Genomic DNA, 21,294 nt, shown 5'->3' on the forward strand with positions numbered 1-21,294 from the left:
TCTGCATTCTAGGCACTCACCACTCTCAATGTAAAAAAACTTGCCCCTCACATCTCCTTTGAAATGACCCCCTCTCACCTTAAATGCATGTCCTCTGCTATTAGACATTTCAACCTTGGAGAAAGACACTGTGTGTCTGCTGTATCTATGCTTTGCATAACCTTATAAACCTCCATCAGATCTTCCCTCAGCTTTCGCCACTCCAGAGAAAGCAATCCAAGTTTGTCCAGCCTCTCCTTAAATCACATGCCCTCTAATCTAGGCAACATCCTGGTAAACTTCTGCATCATCTCCAAAGCTTTGACATCCTGCCCATAATGGGATGACCAGAACTGTATGAAAAACTCCAGATGTAGCCTAACTAGAGTTTTATAAAGCTGCAACATTAATTCCTGACTTCTGAACTCAACTTCTCAACTAATAAAGGCGAGTATGCATTATGCCTTCTTAAACACTCTGTTATGATACGTAAAAATAGTTTATGTATGCTAACAATGGAAACCAGGCTGAGCATACAAAGTTCAGACAGGAAGGGAAAAGGAAATAGAGGCAAAGAGAGCACAAGAAAAGACTGAACAGTAAAATAAAAGACTTAGAGCAAACATGAAAGATAATCCAGAAATATTCAAGAAAATTAATAAACAGGGGAAGGATTGTTTTTATTTATTTTATTTAGAGATACAGCATGGTGACAGGCTCTTCCAGCCCAATGAGCCCATGCTCCTCAAATACACCCATGTGACCTTCTAACCCATATGGCTTTGGAATGTGGGAGGTAACCAGAGCATCAGGAGGAAACCCTGGTAGTCACAGGAGAGTGTACAAATTCCTTACAGACTGTGGTGGAATTGAACCTGATTTGCTTGTGCTGTAATAGCATAATGCCGGCTATGCTACTGCTCCACCTCCTTGTTAGGCAATAGGTAAAATTGATCTAAGGCTAGAGAAGAAACCTAGGCATAGAGGCAGAGGTACAAAGTAAGTACTCTACATTAATCTTTATCAAGGAAGAAGATGCTGCTGGATTTTCAGCAAAGAAAAATGTTTCTGAGGTTCTGGATAGGCTGAAAATTAGTAAAGAGAAGTTATTAAAAAAGTCAAATTGGCCCAGATAGAATGCATCCTTCTAGAAGAGGGGATTAAATTTGTGAGGTCCTGCCCTAAATTTTCCACACATCTTTAAATTCACCAAGTGGTACTTTAAAACTGGAGAACTGCAAATATTATACCCTTGTTCAAAATGAGAGTTAGGGATAAATCCAGTAACTGTAGAACATTTGTGGAGATGAGGAAAGCTCAAGAAACAACAATCAGGGATAGAAATGTGGTTACTTAGTCATATAGGGATTGTGTAGAGAAACCCAGCATGAACTTGTTAATACTGAATCATGCCTGACTAATTTGATAGGAATGTTTGTTGGAAGAACAAAGAATCAAGAGAGAAATGAAGTTATTATGATAAATATACATTTAAAAAATATTGAGATATAATACGGAACAGGCCCTATGAGTCATGCTGTTCACCAACCTGATTTAACCTTAGCTTATTTTACAATGACCAATTAACTTACTAACCGATATGTCTTTGGATTGTGGGAGGAAACTGGAGCACCTGGAGGAAATCTATGTGGTCTTGGGGAGAACATACAAACTCCTTAGAGGCAGCAGCAGGAATTGAACCTGGGTCACTGGTACTGTAAAACATTGTGCTAGCCACTACACTACCGTCCCGCCCTTTGTGCAAATGGTACCTGTTAAAATGGTACATTATAGGCTTAGATTAAAATTGAAGCCCATGAAATGAAAGTCATCTGCATATGTAATAATGATTTTAAATACCCCTACCAGATCTCTTTAATCTTCCTCTGTTCATATAATTTATATGGATAGGCTGGAGATACTGGTATATTCAAAAGCGGTACTACACATCAGAAATTCAGTTTTAAAAATGATTTGCTGCACCACAAACCATCAAGTGTCCAATGACAGTTTAAACACATCCATTTAATTGCGTATGACTTTATTGTTTTCTAAATGTTGTGATTCTTAGATATTTTCACTCAAGTGGCCCTGGATTGAAAAAAAAACTCATGTGAGCCCTCATTTTCTTTCTTTAATTCCAAATCACTTTTTGAAATGCTTCTTCAAAAGCCTATGGGGAAAGGAAGAAGAAAATAGATGAAAGGAAGAGGGACCTAAATTCAGAAAAGAACTTGCTTGCTACTAAGATTGTTAATTATTCTCCAGGTAGTTATAAAAGAAAATTGAAGTAGCTGAAATAAATCTGAAAACAACATAGTTTATCTCATAAGAATACCCCTCTGCAGCTAAGATATGAGAGGAATCAAGAAAACCTTTATTTTAGCAGTCATTCACAGCTCATGATCATAAAGAACAGTATGTTTTACACTTGCATAATTAGGACACATTGGAGACTTATCTTTCAACAAGTTACTTTAAATGGATTTGCTCTATTGTCAGTAGATAGCCCCTCTTCCAGATCATTTGGTGAGCTGAAGAGAGGAAATCATAATTGACCCATGTGGCTACCAAGCCAATTTATTAAACAATCTCTTTAATTAGCATTTTCATTTTCTGATCCACTCTATTTGCACAATATTCACAACATTCTAAACCTGTCAATTTCTAATTGTATAAATTAATAAGAGGGTGTTCATTAAGACAATTGTATGAATGAGTATCCCTACTCAGTGAAGCAACAGTAATTTCAAATGCAAAAGCGATGTAAACTCTGATATTAAGGTTGAATCGATGATGCAGATCCAGGTGGAAGAATTTGTAATTTTTTACAATACGTACCTTAGGTCCACTTGAAGGATCATATGCATTTGGACTACTTGTAGGATATCCACATTCTTCACTTTTAAAGGTTTCCTCTGAATCCTGCAAGTGACAAAGTTTTATTTTCAAATGATCTGGAGAAAAGTTAAGTCTGTGAAAGCCAGGAGACTGACTGACTAGCATGCTGTTGTTTCTAGAAATAAACTTCTTCATAGCAATTATCTTTGGGTACCCCTTTACGAGATTTACTCATTTTTTGTACTTTGGGTGTTTGATGTTTTTCTTTGAATGGGTTGCATGGTTTTCTTTATTTTGTGACTGTCTGTGGAAAGACAAATCTCAGGGTTGCATACTGCATACATGATTTGATAATAAATGTATTTTGAATGTTTGAAGAATGGTATTTTGCATATTGGAATCTAGAAATGTCTATCCCTGCCTGCAAGCAATTTGCCACTCTAAATAGATTTTATATTCTCTAGTAACAGATTTACTGAACAAAATGATTCAGAACAAATTCCAATACAGTAAAATGAGGTAATAATGTTTACTTAATTCACTGTTACTTTAATTAGTGTTATAAATTTAACAATCTAAGTTTGTGCAATCTAGCACTTTGTGAAAATAATCATGGTTTACTCATCTATATGCACTGTACCTGTTCGTTTTGCTTTACAACTTCTTTTGATCTGATTTCCTCTTCTTGCGGAATTCTCCTAAAGGTCACCAAGGCACTGACATTCAGGGAAACCTCCAAATCCCCATACCGCTCTTTCACATGTTTTGTGGAAAGTACTGGGGAGCTTGGTTCCAAGACAGTTTCTTGATTAGTGCAATTAATGACAGGTGCACTGCACTCTTGCTCTTTTTCATATTTCATGCAGTAAGCAACCTGGAACATCCGGCACAGCTGCAAATTGAGAATCATTGCCTGTAGAAGAGAGAACAGTGTAAGATAGGGAGATGTAAACTAAAATTACCAATGCAATAAACTGGTGAGTCCAATTAACTTACATAAACTGTATGGTGTGCAAAAAATTGCTTCAGTTTTGGGCCTTTCACTGAAAAATTTGGCAATGCTAAGCTCCTGGGTTAATGGAAGGCTAACATTTGGAAACTTAATTGAGGTTTGAGTAGGGAAAGCAGTTAATGCACTGAATATCAAGCGAGATGGGGCAAAGGGAGTAGGAAATATTCCAGATGAGTTCTTAGTTGGATATCTTCAAGCGTCAGTTCAATATCTTTGAAATGCTGTGCAAGCTCATTTTGTGGAATGACTGGAACAGCTGAGCCAGTGTTCAGTTCCATTTATATTAATTTTCTGTTCACTACTGGTGTAAGCCATATTGCTTGTCTATTGTTAGTTTTCACATTGTAAGTCTTAAGACTACCCAATACCATGTCACTCTCATCATTATCAGATTTTTCACCAACAGCCTGCAGATTAGTGCAACTTGACTTTTTAATCTTTATCTCTCCCTTGTGCAGTCCATTTATTTTTGTCTGCCCAACATGCTCTTTTGCATTTTCTGCAAGTTTCGCTTTTAAACCTACATTGGTCTGGTGGATATGAGCCCCTACCACAATGGTTAACACAATTTGTTCAGCTAGGCAAGTTTCTGTCTAGATGCTGCAATTTTGTACGTGGTCACTTTCATTCCTGACTGCAACTCATTTGCGCCTCTGTCTGCTGTTTCCATTGATATAGCTATTTCAACTGCTCTTTTAAATATAAGTTATACTTCAGTTAGAGCCATTTTGAATGCATTTTGTAAGATTCCACAAATTAAAAAATATCTCAATACATTATTAAGCCAATCACTGAACTGATAATGCTTGGCCAATTTCTTCAATTCAGCCACAAAAATTGAAATAGACCTCCCTTCTTTTTAATTCAACGTATGAAACCTAAAATGTTCTGCAATCAACAGTGGTTTCAGTTCTAAATGTTCCTGTACTACATTCATGAAATCAGCAAAGCTCATTTTGGCTGGTTTGGTTGGAGCCGTTAAACTTCTAAGCAAACTGTGTTCTTCTTCACCTATTGCACTCAGTAACACTGGCACTCACCTTTCATTGGTTATTTCATTTACTTCAAAGTATTGCTGAATTCATTCAGTATACATCTTCCAGTTATCTGTTGTGCAATCAAACTCATCTATCTTTCCAATGTAGCCTGCCATATCTGCTTTTAGTTTATTATTATTATCACTTGGCATCCACTGTTTATGAACCCATGAATTTTGTCCATTTTCTGACTTTTATTTAGCTCAAATGTCTCTCTTCCCTTAGAAGAAACAAATGTGTGTGTTTTTTTTTAAACTTCAACGTCTCCCTCACCTTTCAAAAAAATATGCTGTGCTTCAACAGGTAGATAGTTGGCTTGGGTTTATTTTAAAGCTTCTTTGTTGTCAGTGTTATGTTTTGTAACTCCATAAATTCATTAAAAGATCAACACAGGACCCCAAGAAAATGTGTCTACTTAGTACTTTCAGTGAAGTGTCACATATGACAAGGCGATGTAATGACTTAAGCCATTCACGTATTTGTTACATATAACCCATAATAAATTATGTAAACAAAGAATGCTTAATCAAAATATTTACAATATTACTAAATATTACTGACATATTGAATATACTACAGGCCCCAGTTATGCCTGCCTTTTCGTTAGCTATATGGAATGGTCCATGTTCAAAGCCTTCACTTGTAGTGCTTTCCTACATTTTCTGTGCTACATTGACAATTGCATTGATGCTGCTTTATGCATCCATGCTGAACTCATCAATTTCTTCAGCTTTTGACTTGCAACTTCCATTCTGCCCTTAAATTTACTTGCTCTCTTACTCTCCCCTTTCTCAATCTCTCTGTATCCATCTTCGGAAACAGACTGTCCACTGATATATGTTGTAAGCCTACCAACTCTCACAGCCATCTTGACCATACTTCTTCCCACCCTGTCACTTGTAAAAAAAAATGCCATTCCCTTTTCTCGGTTCCTCCATCTCGGCAGCATCAGTTCTAGGATGAGCTTTTCCCTTCCAGAACATCACAAAGATGTCCTTCTTCAAAAACAGAGTTTCCTTTCCTCTACCATTGATGCTGCCTTCAGCTGCATTTCCTCCATTTCCCAGACATCCATGCTCACCCCACCTTCCAGCTACCTTGACAGAGATAGCATTTCTCCTGTCCTTACCTACCACTCCATGAGTGTGTGTGTGTGTGTGTATTTATTCCTTTCCATGCCTTGAGATGCACTGGGTGGCATAATGCCATTTCCTTATTATTTGTCTGTTCTTTACGAGGCCGAGTTGCTAGCTCGACCCAGCATGAATGGAAAGTGTGCAAGGAGCTGGTTGGATTTGAACTGGGATCATTCGCCTTGAAGTCAGGTGCTGATGCCAGTACACCACCGGTCAGTTTACTAATATTTCAGCTTAATTCCAGATTAAACATTCACAGCTGCCATTGTGGGTCTTGAACTCAGGTTTCTGACATACTATATCAGTGATTCAGCCACCAAGCTACTAAAGCATTATATACACAACCACTATCCATAATAACACAATTACATAGACCAGCTCTTTCTCATGACCTGTGTCTGTTGGAAGGGCTGGAGGAACAGCAAGGAGGGAGGCAATGTTCAGAGGCCTTTTGTGAACGTGTAGCTAATTGCAGCTGCTCACCATGTGGTTCTGCTGAGGGCACTACTCCACAACATCAATGCTAATATGAACAGCATTCTATTTCCACATCCAGAAATCTCCGGTCAACATCACAACTTGGACCAGTAACAGAAATGTTAAGTTTGTGCCACTCAAATGCCAGGAAATTATCATCTTTAATAATAAGTCTAAGTATTTCTCCTTGACCTTCAACATCAATTCTACCCTGATTCTCAACTATACTAGGGCTGACATACAGGAACCAGCTAGCCAGCTAATTAGTATATCTAGGGGAATTCCACATAATCACAGGATAACTTGAAAATGCTACACAAAATCAGAGGTCTGAAATGTTGAAACAGCTGCCCAACCTACCTCATAACCTCATTCGCAATCATAGCACTGGTAATATTAACAAGGCTCAAAGCTTTTGTATGATATAGTAAAACAGCTAGATGTCCCTGTATTTATGCACAGCCCTAGACTGGCTAAGATCCTGAAAGACTATATGGATTCCAGGGTCAGTACTAATTTATATTCAAGTTGGAATCCATTTTAGTAAATCCTTAAAATAAATTCATTAATTTTAGTTAAAAACTAGAAAATTGAAATACAACAATATTGGAAACCTGAAATATATACAGAGAAATTTTGAACACTTAGCAAGTTACGCTGCATCTGTGGAGAAGTATCCAGAGTTAACTTTGCAGCTTAGAGAACTTTCATTAGAGCAGATCTTTTTCAAGCTGATTGGCAGATTGATAAGAGAATATAAAGATACCATTTATTGCACTATCTTGTAAAACAAATCTGGTTTCCAAATGTCTGTCAGGAAAGGGAGTCTGTACTGCTTACTGGTCTGGCAGTTCCTCATAACACATGGAAAATATTTGGGAATGGGTAATAAATATCCCTGTCATAAAGTCAGATAAAGAAAAAATGACATGCTTTTTTGCAAGAAGTTCACATCTGTCTAGCCTCAGGTCATTCCAATATATTGATATCCTGTCAGATATCTTGAAATTTAATCACTGTTGTAATGTAGGAAATACGGTAGTCTATTAGGTTCCAGTTTATTCTCTCAGCCAGCAATGTGAAAATGGCCAGGAAATTTTGTTTTACATTGTTGATGAGAGAATAAATAATGCCCAGAATGCAAATAATAAATATGCTGCAGTTCCTTACATTTTATTGTGTCTGGAAGTTCTTAGCACCGCTACTTCCTAAAGCAAATGATAGAGGTAGACCTATCAAACCTGCTTTATAGAAGGCAGCCAACTCATTGGTCAGCAGCTCTGAATAGTGTTTCAAAAATCATGCCATTATGGCACACTGTATTTTTAATGGTACTCTGACATTCACCTACTTTAAATATGGGAACTTTAGCATCCATCTGCGAAGCAAAACAGTCCGAATGCAATGACTAATTCAAAACATAGTACCTCCAACTGTGCTGTACACCTTCAGAAACACGTTAAAGTGTCAGGCTGTGTTTTGTGTCACAATCTCTGCTGTGACTTGAAACAACAAATTCTCTGCTCAAAACTGAGAGTATTAACAGAATCAGGTTTTACATCACCAGCATATGTCATGAAATTTGTTGTTTTTATGTACAATGCAATACATAATAACTGTGAATTACGGTGTATATATTAGTTAAATTAAATAAGTAGTGCAAAATAGTAATGAGGTAGTATTCATGGGTTCAATGTCTATTCAGAAAGTGGGTGACAGAGGGGAAGAAGCTGTTCCTGAATCACTGAATGTCTATCTTCTGGCTCCTGTACCTCCTTCCTGATGGTAGCAATATGAAGAGGGCACGTCCTAGGTGATAGGGGTTCTTAATGATAGATGCCGCCTTTTCGAAGCTCTGCTGGTTGATGTCCTGGATGCTATGGAGGCTATTGCTCATTATGAAGATGGCTGAGTTCAATTAAACTACAGCTAATACTAAAAGTATGCATCTGTAATTTTCTACCAGATTTGAGTGCATGGTAACCCATCCAAAAGCAACAAATTTCTCTTTAGCCATGCAACAAAAATTATAGATCTAATGTATTTCAACATCCTGGGACCAGAAGTTTTCTGAAGGATCTGGTGAAAGCTTCTTGGCAATGAAACTGATCTGCCCCACCAAAATTATGTCACAATAATTTATTGTAATTGTAATGCTAACTGTGATTTACAATGATCCCTGGATACCAGTAGCACTAAATAGATTCTGCATTTGGTTGTACATACCAGCAGAGGGCCCAAATACATATATAGTTTTCTTAAAGTTAATCTCCATGGATCTTAAAGGTGTGAGGAATGTATTATGCCTCATGCAGGAGCCAGCTGTCTTACAGCACAAGTGTACCAAACTGAAAAGAATACTGCAACTTGGGTGATAATGGCTACAAAGCTTTTGGCAGAGGCCTTGTTGTGCAGTTTGAGAACAACAGAGACATACTGTATCTGCAAGACATCTTCAGCTGCTCCTAAAACTTGTCAAAAGGACAGTGTGCACAATTAGGCATGAAAAACCACAGTGCAATGTCACAAATAATTGTATTTCGCACAGATCATTAGCATCAGTAAATGCAGTTCCACACAGCACCTCCTCTCAAATGCCACATTAATTTCAGACACTGCTTACTTCATTATGCATCTCCACTCCTCAAAGTTCAAAGTAAATTTATTATCAAGGTATGTACAAGTCACCATATAGAACCGTGAGGGTCATTTTCTTATGGGCAATTACATCAAATACAAGAAACACAATAGAATCAATGAAATACAGCACCCCACAGGACAAATGGCCAATGTGCAAAAGACTGTGCAAATACAAAAAAATTAAAAAGAAATAATAACAACAATAATGAAGGTAGTTAACACAACAAAAATCAAAAATACATAATAAAAGACCAAGAAACTCAAGACGATAAATGCAGAAAATGCCAACAAAAACCAGAAACAATCCAACACAATACAGAATTCTGCAGCAGTTTAAATCAATCAGATTACTGACAGCGGTCTACATTCCCCTCCCCCCTCCCCCCAGGCGGACGTGGAGTGTGCTGTGAATACACTGTATGCCAACATCAGTGAACTTGAGACCAGGTATCCGGAGGCTTTTCTCATTACGGCCGGGGACTTTAACCAGGCCAACCTCAGAAAAGTGCTGCCAAAGTTATACCAACATGTCTCCTGCTCCACTAGAGGCCCGAATATATTTGACCACTGCTACACAGCAGTCAAGGATGCCTACCGTTCCGTCCAACGAACGCACTTCGGAAAATCGGATCATTAGGCCGTACTCCTCCTCCCGGCTTACTTTATCTGGAAATGCACAGAGGACTGTGTGTCTCACAAGACGATCCAGGTATTCCCTAACCAGAAGCCTTGGATGAATTATGAGGTCCAGCCCCTTTTGAAGGCTAGAGCTCCGGCTTTTAGGTCCGGAGATACCAGTCGCTACATGGAATCCAGGCGTGAACTCCGGAAAGCCATTAAGGGCGCCAAGAGGCAATGTCGAGCCAAGTTGGAAGCCCAGGCTAACCAGAGGGATGCCAGTAGACTATGGCAAGATCTAAATGAGATCACTGGGCTGGGAAAAACTGTAGCGCTTCTCTTCCTGACGAACTTAATGTATTCTACGCAAGATTCGAACAGAAGAGGAGTGTCCCGCCCCCTCTGGATGAACCGGACCTGGTGGCATCAAGATTCATCATCACCGAGGAAGAAGTCAGAAGAGCCTTCCTGAAGATAAATCCAAGGAAGGTGACGGGCCCAGATGGCGTCCGAGGACGGGTTCTCCGGGCCTGTGTAAGTGAGCTAGCTGGAGTGTTTGCTGACATCTTTAACTGCTCCCTGCTTCAGTCTAAGATTCCCTTGTGTTTTAAGAAGGCAACGATAATCCCGGTGCTGAAGAAAAGCAAGGTGGCATGCCTGAATGACTATCGACCTGTGGCTCTAACATCAATTGCTATGAAGTGCTTTGAGCGATTGGTTATGGCATACATCAACCATAACCTACTTGTCAACCTCAACACTTTGCAATTCGCCTACCAGAGCAACAGGTCAATGGCAGATGCCATCTCTCTGGCACTACATTCCTCCTTAGAACACCTGGAGAATAAAGACGCATATGTAAGGCTCCTTTTCATTGACTACCACTCTGCCTTTAATACCATCATTCCAAATAAACTGATTCCTAAGCTCCGGAACCTGGGTCTTAGCACTCAGATCTGCAGCTGGATCTTCAACTTCCTCACAGACAGGATCCAGGCTGTAAAAATAGGGGACAAGCTCTCCTCTACAATCACTCTGAGCACCAGTGCCCCACAAGGCTGTGTACTCAGCCCCCTGCTGTACTCACTGTACACCCATGATTGGGTAGCCAAGTTTCCATCGAACTCAATATATAAGTTTGCTGATGACACCACAATTGTAGGCCGTATCTTGGGTAATGATGTGTCTGAGTACAGAGAGGAAATTAAGAACCTGGTGGCATGGTGCGAAGACAATAGCCTATCCCTCAACGTCAGTAAGACGAAGGAATTGGTTGTTGACTTCAGAAGGAGTAGCGGACTGCACAACCCCATCTACATCGGTGGTGCGCAGGTGGAACAGGTCAAAAGCTTTAAGTTCCTCGGGGTGAATATCACAAATGACCTGACTTGGTCTAACCAAGCAGAGTCCACTGCCAAGAAGGCCCACCAGCGCCTTTACTTCCTGAGAAAGCTGAAGAAATTTGGCCTGTCCCCTAAACCCTCACTCATTTTTATAGGTGCACCGTAGAAAGCATTCTTCTAGGGTGCATCACAACCTGGTATGGAAGTTGTCCTGTCCAAGACCGGAAGAAGCTGCAGAAGATCGTGAACATAGCCCAGCACATCACACAAACCAATCTTCCATCCTTGGACTCACTTTACACCGCACGCTGTCAGAGCAGTGCTGCCAGGATAATCAAGGACATGACCCACCCAGCCAACACACTTTTTGTCCCTCTTCCCTCCGGGAGAAGGTTCAGGAGCATGAAGATTCGTACGGCCAGAACAGCTTCTTTCCAACTGTGATAAGGCTGCTGAACAGATCCTGACCTGAATCTGGGCCATACCTTCCAAATATCCAAACCTGACTTGCACTACCTTACTATCCCTTTTCTATTTTCTAATTATGATTTATAATTTAAATTTTTATTATATTTAATTCGATTTGTACTTCAGGGAGCGCAAAGCGCAGTATCAAATATCGCTGTGATGATTGTATGCTCTAGTATCAATTGTTTGGTGACAATAAAGTAAAGTAAAGTACTTACATATAGTACCTATTTAAAGTATTCACCCCCTTGGAAGTTTTCATGTTATTGTTTTACAATATTGAATCCCAGTGGATTTAATTTGGCTTTTTTGACACTGATCAAGAGAAAAAGACTCTTTTGGGTCAAAGTGAAAGTAGATCTCTACAAAATGATCTAAATTAATTACAAATATAAAACACAAAATTACTGATCTCTTAAGTATTTACCCTCTTCAAGTCAATATTTAGTAGATGCACTTTTGGCAGCAATTACAGCCTCGAGTCTGTGTGGATAGGTCTCTATCAGCTTTGCACATCTGTTCACTGCAATTTTTCCCCATTCTTCTTTACAAAACTGCTCAAGCTCTGTCAGATTGCATGGGGATTGTGACTGACTGGCCCTTTCAAGGCCAGCCACAAATTCTCAATTGGATTGAGGTCTGGACACTGACATGGCCACTACAGGACATTAACTTTATTGGTTTTAAGCTTTTCTTGTGTAGCTTTGCTTTTATGCTCAGAGTCATTGTCTTGCTGGAAAACAAACTTCTCCCAAGTCACAGTTCTCTTGCAGACTGCATCAGGAATTCCCTGTATTTTGCTGCATTCACTTTACCCTCTACCTTCAGAAGCCTTCCAGTGAAGCATCCCCACAGCATGATGTAGCTAACGTCATGCTTAATGGTAGAGATGATGTGTTCTTGATGATATGCATGTTTTTGGCTTATGCCAAACACAATGTTTAGTCTGATGGCCAGAAAGATCAATTTTGGTTTCACCAGACCATAGAAGCTTCTTCCAGCTGACTTCTGAGTTTCCCGCATGCCTTCGGACAAACTCTAGCCAAGATTTCATGTGAGATTTTTTCAACAGTGGTTTTCTCTTTGCCACTCTCCCATAAAGCTAAGGCTGGTGAAGCATTCGGGAAACAGTTGTTGTATGCACCGTCTCTCATCTCAGCCACTGAAGCTTGTAACTCCTCCAGAGTTGTTATCGGTCTCTTGGTGGGCTCCCTCATTCTCGCTCAGTCACTGAGTTTTTGAGTACGGCCTGCTCTAGGCAGATTTGTAGCTGTGCCATATTCTTTCCATTTCTTGATGATTGACTTAACTGGACTGCAAGGGATATTCAGTGACTTGGAAACTTTCTTGTATCCATCTCTGGACCTGTGCTTTTCAATAATCTTTTTGTGGAATTGCTTGAAGTGCTCTTTTGGCTTTATGGTGTAGTTTTTGCCAGGATATTGACTCATATCAGCAGTTGGACCTTTCAGATACAGATGCACTTTTACTACAATCAATTGAAACACTTTGACTGCACACAGTGTTCTCCATTTAACGAATTATGTGACTTCTAAATCTAATTGGCTGTACTGTACTAGTAATGATTTGGTGTGTCATATTAAAGGGGGTGAATAATTATGCAATCAATTAATTAGTATATTTTATATTTGTAATTAATTTAGATGTCTTTGTAGAGATCTGTTTTCACTTTGACACAACAGAGTCTTTTTCTGTTGATCAGTGTCCAAAAAAAACACATTAAATCCACTGTGATTCAATGTTGTAAAACAATAAAACATGAAAACTTCCAAGGGGAGGTGAATACCTTTATAGGCACTGTCGACACAATCGTGTGGCTAATGTCATTCACCAAAATTTTGCTTTAAAATGCAAAATTGTAAGAGAAACCATACTTTACTATAAATAAAAGCCTGATCCATTTTTAGCATCAGAGTCCTACAAATTATGTTATGACTAATCCATTATAACAGGTTGGACAATCCATAATAATGGTCCATATATAGTATTGCAGGATAAACAAGTGAGAACACTTAATAGATATAACCATTCCAAACGCAAATAGCATATAGAAATCAAGTGAAAAATATCAGAAATATGCTGAATTAAAGGAGAAAATTGAAAGACTATGGAACATGATCAGTAGTTTGGATCAGACTTTGTCCCAGTAGTAATATCTACAACTGGTGTCATCCCAAAATCACTACACAATATCATTAAACAATTAGGACAACACACCAATATTTATGTAAGTCTTCTCAAAGCCACAACATTAATCATCACTAGAATAGTCCAAAAGTTCCTAGCAATTGAATGTGCTTGGCTCTGCCCCTAACTCAGGTTTTACTAGCATAAGCTGAGAAAAAAAAATTAATAAATAAGGAAGAAGTATCGAGAACATGAGATGAACAGTCCTTGAAATTGAGTCCATAGGCTGTGGGACAGTTCAGCAAAGGGGTGAGTTAAGTTATCCCCTCTGGTTCAAAAGCTGATAGTTCAGGGGTAACAACTCCTCAACCATAACTGCTGGGGGATGTACTCACATACTCCAGGAGACAGAATTCAGAGTGGACAGTCATGGTTCACCTCACCCTTATACATTAGCATTGCTGCAAATCTTTCACCTACAATAATAGTTTGTCCACACAGACAGCTATTTGATCACCAGAGCCACCTCGCACATCCTGCTGCACAATAGTCACTGATATACAGAGGATTCCAGTTAATTGGGGCTCTTCGGGACTAGTACATTTTGGTCCAAATAAGCTGCTGCCCAATTTGTTGAAGTTCCATAGAAATAGGTATAAAAAAGACAAACTACCTTTTAATTAAGTAACATATTTCTTACTTAAATGAAAACAAAACAAATTGGAACACTGCCAATACCACTACAGTGCGATAAAACAGTGTGTACGTTCCTAATAGTTATCAATAGAGGAATTCATCTAGTATACGCTACGCTGCTGTGCTCTGTTGATTGACTGTAAACAAACAAAATTAGTGCAGTCACCCATGTGGGTAATGGACTGCCTTCATAAAATGCTTTTGATGATTACATCCATTGACCCCTTCAAATTCTTCGTTGTTCCTAACCTACTGAAGTAGTGAAATTGCTTCATTTTCACTACTGGCCGTTTCTCGCAGCTCCAAGCCTGAATGCTTGAAACTGCAGTGAGCAAAACAGTTCTGAATTGTCTTAATGCTTATTAATGCTTTTTTAACACAAACACAAGTAACTAATACTACTAAAAAACTCAAACACGAGGAAATCTGCAGATGCTGGAAATTCAAACAACACACACAAAATGCTGGTGGAACACAGCAGGCCAGGCAGCATCTATAGGGAGAAGCACCGTCGACATTTCCCCCTCCTACTTTCAAATCTCTTACTATCTTTCCTTTCAGTTAGTCCTGACAAAGGGTCTTGGCCCGAAATGCCGACAGTGCTTCTCCCTATAGATGCTGCCTGGCCTGCTGCGTTCCACCAGCATTTTGTGTGTGTAGCAAGTCTCCTGTCCCAGTTAAGTGGCACAGTGTCCCAAACAAGCGAAGGAACTCCCAGCTATTTTCTTGATGTGTTTTTGTTCTTTAAGAGTTGTCTCAAATAAGTGGCTGCCCCAATTAACCGATGGCCCAATTAAAGAGAATCCACAGTAAATCTTTCTCTCAGGAAGTGCACCTACCCTAATTTAGATTAAAAGGTGTCAGTATTACCTCCAAGATAGGAAACTGTGCTTGCCTTCCTCAACATTATAATGCTCAGCCTGAAGAAAAATTATTTGAAATATTTCTGGTACCTATTCTGTGCTCTATCTAATTGACTTGCTGCGGTGTTATTAGATGTACTGATCACAATGTTCTGAATTGATAATGTGGTTATTAAGTTACTGTAGTTGTTCCCCTCTTCAAGTAGTTAATCAGTTCTATTCATCATTTCTTCTGTTTCCAGCTCTTCACCCTCTGATTAAGATGCATTACTGGTATCTCAGTAGATTTGTTTTGCGCTTTGGCAGACTTCAATTCAAGACAAACAACATCTGCAGCCTTTCAAAGTAATTACTTTCTTCATAGACTGTAACCCCATGCAAGGTGTTTTCTTCTATGGCAACTAAATCATTTGGTTATTCTGAATCCAAGTAGCTGCTATAACATTCCTAGCAAGTCTGCATTTCCCTGCTCTTCTGCATCAATGTGATTTGTAGCCTTCCTGTTCTCCCAGTAAATACACTTATAGCTCCCACATGGTTCAGCTCTGAAGACGTTGCCACTATTACTTTTTCTATTTACTTGTTCCCTGCCTGTAGTGCAAAAATGACCTAAGCAAAGCTATATTTTTTAATGCCATGGTTACAGCTCTTGTACTGCTTCAAATGTTTAGCCCAGCTTGTGCCAAACTTGAAATTCTGATGGCATTGGTTTAAAATTGTAATCTGGTTTGTTACTATGTCCTCCTTTGGGTCTTGTGTTGCAGCACCAATGAACAGCATGTCCCCAATGTCTCTGGCCTGAATCTGCATTAGTAACAATATGACCTTTTTGCTGGACTTATGGTGCCTTTTGGTCTCAAAAACATCTTCTATTCCTTCCATACACAGAGCAAAGGCCGAGATCTAGCTTATTTCTCATGTTTTCCAACATATGGGCCAAATCTGCTTCTTGCCATCACCACTGCATTGCATCTCACATGATTACAGCTTCATTCACTTCCTCAATCAGCAAATTTCCAACCCTGTCAGCAGTGTTTGTGTTCCTGTGTTTTTTCCCGTCACTGTTCATTGAGGCGAATATGAAAATTAGCGCTAACATAAAATCCTTTATTCAAAGTTAGTCAACATTCACTTAAGAGTGGCTTTGGTGCAACAATCAGACCGTAAGACCATAAGATATAAGAGCAGAATGAGGCCAATTGGATTGTGTCTGCTCCGCCATTTCATCATGGCCGATTCACTTACCCTCTCAGCCCCAATCTCCTGCCTTCTGCCTGTATCCCTTAGATAGATAGATAGATAGATAGATACTTTATTCATCCCCATGGGGAAATTCAACTTTTTTCCAATGTCCCATACACTTGTTGTAGCAAAACTAATTACATACAATACTTAACTCAGTAAAAAATATGATATGCATCTAAATCACTATCTCAAAAAGCATTAATAATAGCTTTTAGAAAGTTCTTAAGTCCTGGCGGTAGAATTGTAAAGCCTAATGGCATTGGGGAGTATTGACCTCTTCATCCTGTCTGAGGAGCATTGCATCGATAGTAACCTGTCGCTGAAACTGCTTCTCTGTCTCTGGATGGTGCTATGTAGAGGATGTTCAGAGTTATCCATAATTGACCGTAGCCTACTCAGCGCCCTTCGCTCAGCTACCGATGTTAAACTCTCCAGTACTTTGCCCACGACAGAGCCCGCCTTCCTTACCAGCTTATTAAGACGTGAGGCGTCCCTCTTCTTAATGCTTCCTCCCCAACACGCCACCACAAAGAAGAGGGCGCTCTCCACAACTGACCTATAGAACATCTTCAGCATCTCACTACAGACATTGAATGACGCCAACCTTCTTAGGAAGTACAGTCGACTCTGTGCCTTCCTGCACAAGGCATCTGTGTTGGCAGTCCAGTCTAGCTTCTCATCTAACTGTACTCCCAGATACTTGTAGGTCTTAACCTGCTCCACACATTCTCCATTAATGATCACTGGCTCCATATGAGGCCTAGATCCCTTAATATCCTGACCAATCAAGAATCTATCAACCCCTACTTTAAATACAGTCAATCCTCCTTATCTGCAGGGGATTGGTTCCGGGATCCCCCACGGATACTAAAAAACACCGATGCTCAAGTCCCTTATTTAACCTGTCTCAGTGCAGGTGGACTTTAGGACCCAGGGGATCTCTGGTCCCGCCGCCCGTGGCTGCTGCTGAACCTGCAGTGTTTCTGGCCCATTGACGGAAAACAATCACAATTGAAAATAAAGTGGAAATAATAAAGTGATCGGAAAGAGGTGAAATGCCATCAGTCATTGGAAAAGCGTCAGGCTACAGTTGGTCAATGATTGGAACAATTTTAAAGGATAAAGTGAGAATAATGGAGCATGTGAAAGGCCCTGCCCCGATGAAAGCTACAATTATTGCTAAGCAACACAGTGGTTTAATAATTGAAATACCTATGTTTCTTAAGTGTTTTATACGCATAGAAAGGTAAAATATATGCTATATACTAAGACAAACATTTGACTAACTGACACTAAATAATACGTACCGGATGTACCTGTTCTGACTTACGTACAAATCCGACTTAAAGACTGCCTGTACTTTAAATCAATTCTAGATTACTTATAATACCAAATACAATGTAAAAGCTATGTAAATAGTTGTTATACTGTATTGTTTAGGGAATAATGACTAGAAAAAAAAGTCTGTACATGCTCAAACAATGAGTGCTGGAGAGAGAACTTCCAAGTTTTCCCGACCCGTGGTTGGTTGAATCTGCGCATGCGGAACCCGCGGATAAGGAGGGCTGACTGTATACATAAAATCTTGGCCTTCACAGCTGCTTGTGGCTACGAGTTCTACAGATTCACCACTCTCTGACTAAAGAAATTCCTCCTCATCCTCATTCTGAGGTTTGTCCTCTAGTCCTAGACTCTCCCACCATAAGAAACATCTTCTTCACATCCACTCTATCGTGGCCTTTCAATAATATATCATACTAAAGGATACACAAACTTCTTAATGGTGAACTCACACTCTTATACATAGGTAAAACACTAATTTTCTGTGGTTCATTTATGAGAATGCCTAGATCCTCTTGTACATGGTTAACTATTGTCTCTCTTTAAACAATTCTATGCTTTTCTATTCTTCTGTTTTTATAAATTCAGTAAAACCTTCCCCGATTATTCTAAATTTTGGTGAAAATAGGCCAATCTTTCCTCATTATGCACACTTGCCTTATCAGCCTCTAGAATGGTAAATCCCTGTTACACTCTTTCTATGGCAAATATACCTTTCTCCAAGTAGAGAAATCAAAATTGTTCAAAATACTCCAGGTGTGATCTCGACAAGCCCAAAAGAACTGCCAAAAGACATATTTACTCCTGCACTCAAATTTGCTTGTAAGCTTTCATTGACCTGTGGACAAGATCCTTTGAATATCAGCATTTCACAATTTGTGACCATTTTAAAAATAACTTATTTTCTGTTCTGGACAGCAAAGTAGACAATCCCACATTTTTTACACATTTTATTCCATCTACCACATTTCCTGTCCAATCATTTACTTTACCTTTATCCCTTTGAAGCCTCTTTACCACCTCTATCCTATTCACAATCTCACTTAGTTTTGTATCATCCGCAAACTAGGAAATATGACAGTTGGCCCCTCAGCCAAATGGTTCAAAGTTCAAAGTAAATTTTATTATGAAAGTACAAATATGTCACCATATACAAGCTTGAGATTCAGTGTGGCCATACTCAGCAAATCTATAGAAGAGTAACTATAACAGAATTGATGAAAGTCTACCCAACTAGAGCATTCAATCAAAGTGCAGAAGACAACAAACTATGCAAATGCAAAAAGAAGAAGCAATACTATAAATAAATAAGCAATAAATATCAAGAACGTGAGATGAAGAGTCCTTGAAAGTGAGTCCATTAGTTGTGGGAACTTTTCAATAATGGGGCAAGTGAAGCTGAGTTATCACCTTTTGTTCAAGAGCCTGATGGTTGAGGGGTGGTAGCTGTTCCTGAACATGGCGGTGTGAGTCCTGAGGCTCTTGTACCTTTTTCAGAAGAGCATATCCTGGGTAGTGAGGTTCCCGGATGATGGATGCTGTTTTCCTGCGACAGTGTTTCATGTAGATTTGCTCAATGGTTAGGAGGGCTTTACTCTTGATGGACTAGGTTGTATCCAGTATTTTTTGTCAGATTTTCTGTTCAAGGCATTGTGTAGATTGGTATAGATTCTTTATAAATGGCATCTGTTCTCACCTTTGTACACCACCAGTCAACCTGCCAACCTGAGAACGATTTTCATTCCCATTCTTTCCTTCCTGCCTGTTAATTAATTTTTAATCAGCAGGTTATCAATCCCATGTGCTCTATCCTTGGCAACCAAAATACCATTGACTTTATGGTATTTGAAAATAAACTGCCCAACTATACAGACACTATATGACAACCCTACTGCTAGGATTAAAATCAATGGATATTTATCAAATAGTCTTACCCTAGAAAGGGGCACGAGACAGGGTTGTGCATGGTCACCGCTACTCTTCGCATTATATCTGGAACCATTAGCTCAATACATCAGACAAAATGAAGATATCAGGGGAATTACTATTAAAGGGACAGAGCATAAATTGGCTTGTTACGCGGATGACATTTTGATCTATCTAGGGCAACCAACATACTCTTTACCTAAATTGATGCAATCCTTTGAACAATATGGTCAATTATCAGGATACAAGATTAACATAGATAAAACCCAATTACTTTCATATTACTATAGCCCACCAAGAGAAATTGAAAGTAGATATCCCTGGGCATGGCAAACAGAGTCTTTTAAATATTTGGGCATCATTATGCCAAAAAGATTTGGCAAAATTATCAGAATGTAATTATCAGCCTTTATATAAAAAAATTAAGGAAGATATGGCAAGATGGAACCTGGTTCCTTTTTTCAGTCTCAGTTCAAGGATTGAGTCTATTAAAATGAATATACTGCCCAGACTGTTATATCTCTTTCAGACCCTACCAATAGAGATTAATCAAAATCAATTCAATGAATGGAACAAGATGTTATCAAGGTATATTTGGCAGGGTAAAAGGCCTAGAGTTCATCTCAAAACTTTGCAATTAGCAAAGGAAAGGGGGGGATGGGGCTTACCTTCTCTTAGAGATTATTATTTTGCAGTACAGTTGAGAGCTGTGATATGTTGGTGAAACCCATCATATGACACTCAATGGAAAAACATTGCTGCTGCAGTTCTACACTGCAGTCATTGAGTCTGTCCTGTGCACCTCCATCATTGTGTGGTTTGGAGCCGCCACCAAGCAGGATAGAACCAGACTACAGCGCACAGTGAGGACTGCCGAGCGCATCATTGGAGCCTCCCTGCCCTCTATTGTGGACCTGTACTCTTCCAGGTTGAAGAAGAGGGTGGGGAACATCATAAAGGACTCCTCCCATCCTGCGCACAGACTGTTTGATCTGCTTCCATCTGGTAGGCACTTCAGATCCCTCCAGACTAAGACTAATAGGCACTGGAGAAGTTTTTTCCCTACTGCGGTCACTTTGCTGAACAGTTAACTGCCGGTTAACTGTCGGCTAACTATTACTTGGATTGCACTACCTGTATGTATAATCTATATTTTCATTTATATTTATCATTATTATTGTTATGAGCAGAGAGACAACATCTGTCAGAAGTAAATTCCTTGTATGTGCATAGGTACTTGGCAATTAAAGTCTGATTCTGATTCTGAGTGGGTACTTCCCATCCCCATACAAGCAATTTTGGCTGATAACAACCTGCAAAGGTACATAAATACTACTGATAACCCATGGGTGAAATTGACTTAAGATATGGAAAACTACTATAAAAGAATATAATCTAGAGGGAGATATTGCAATTCTTAAATGGTGTGCATATGACTCGAATTTTACACCAAATAAATTGGATGCTAGATTTAAGGACTGGGCAGCTAAAGGAATAACAGTTCTTTGCAACATAATGAAAGAA

General features: G+C 39.3%; 1 protein-coding gene across 1 annotated transcript in view; it reads right to left on the bottom strand.

Annotated features, from left to right (window-relative positions):
* sh2d5 (SH2 domain containing 5) overlaps nucleotides 1-21,294 on the bottom strand; it is a 68,228-nt gene that overhangs the window by 23,946 nt on the left and 22,988 nt on the right. Inside the window, exons 5-6 of the mRNA XM_073031695.1 lie at nucleotides 3,461-3,733; nucleotides 2,821-2,904 (exon numbers count right to left, since the gene is read on the bottom strand). Coding sequence (XP_072887796.1) covers nucleotides 2,821-2,904; nucleotides 3,461-3,733 — 357 coding nt within the window. The remainder of the gene's footprint in view (nucleotides 1-2,820; nucleotides 2,905-3,460; nucleotides 3,734-21,294) is intronic.

The sequence above is a fragment of the Hemitrygon akajei genome, chromosome 29, assembly GCF_048418815.1.
Source record: "Hemitrygon akajei chromosome 29, sHemAka1.3, whole genome shotgun sequence".
Taxonomy (NCBI): domain Eukaryota; kingdom Metazoa; phylum Chordata; class Chondrichthyes; order Myliobatiformes; family Dasyatidae; genus Hemitrygon; species Hemitrygon akajei.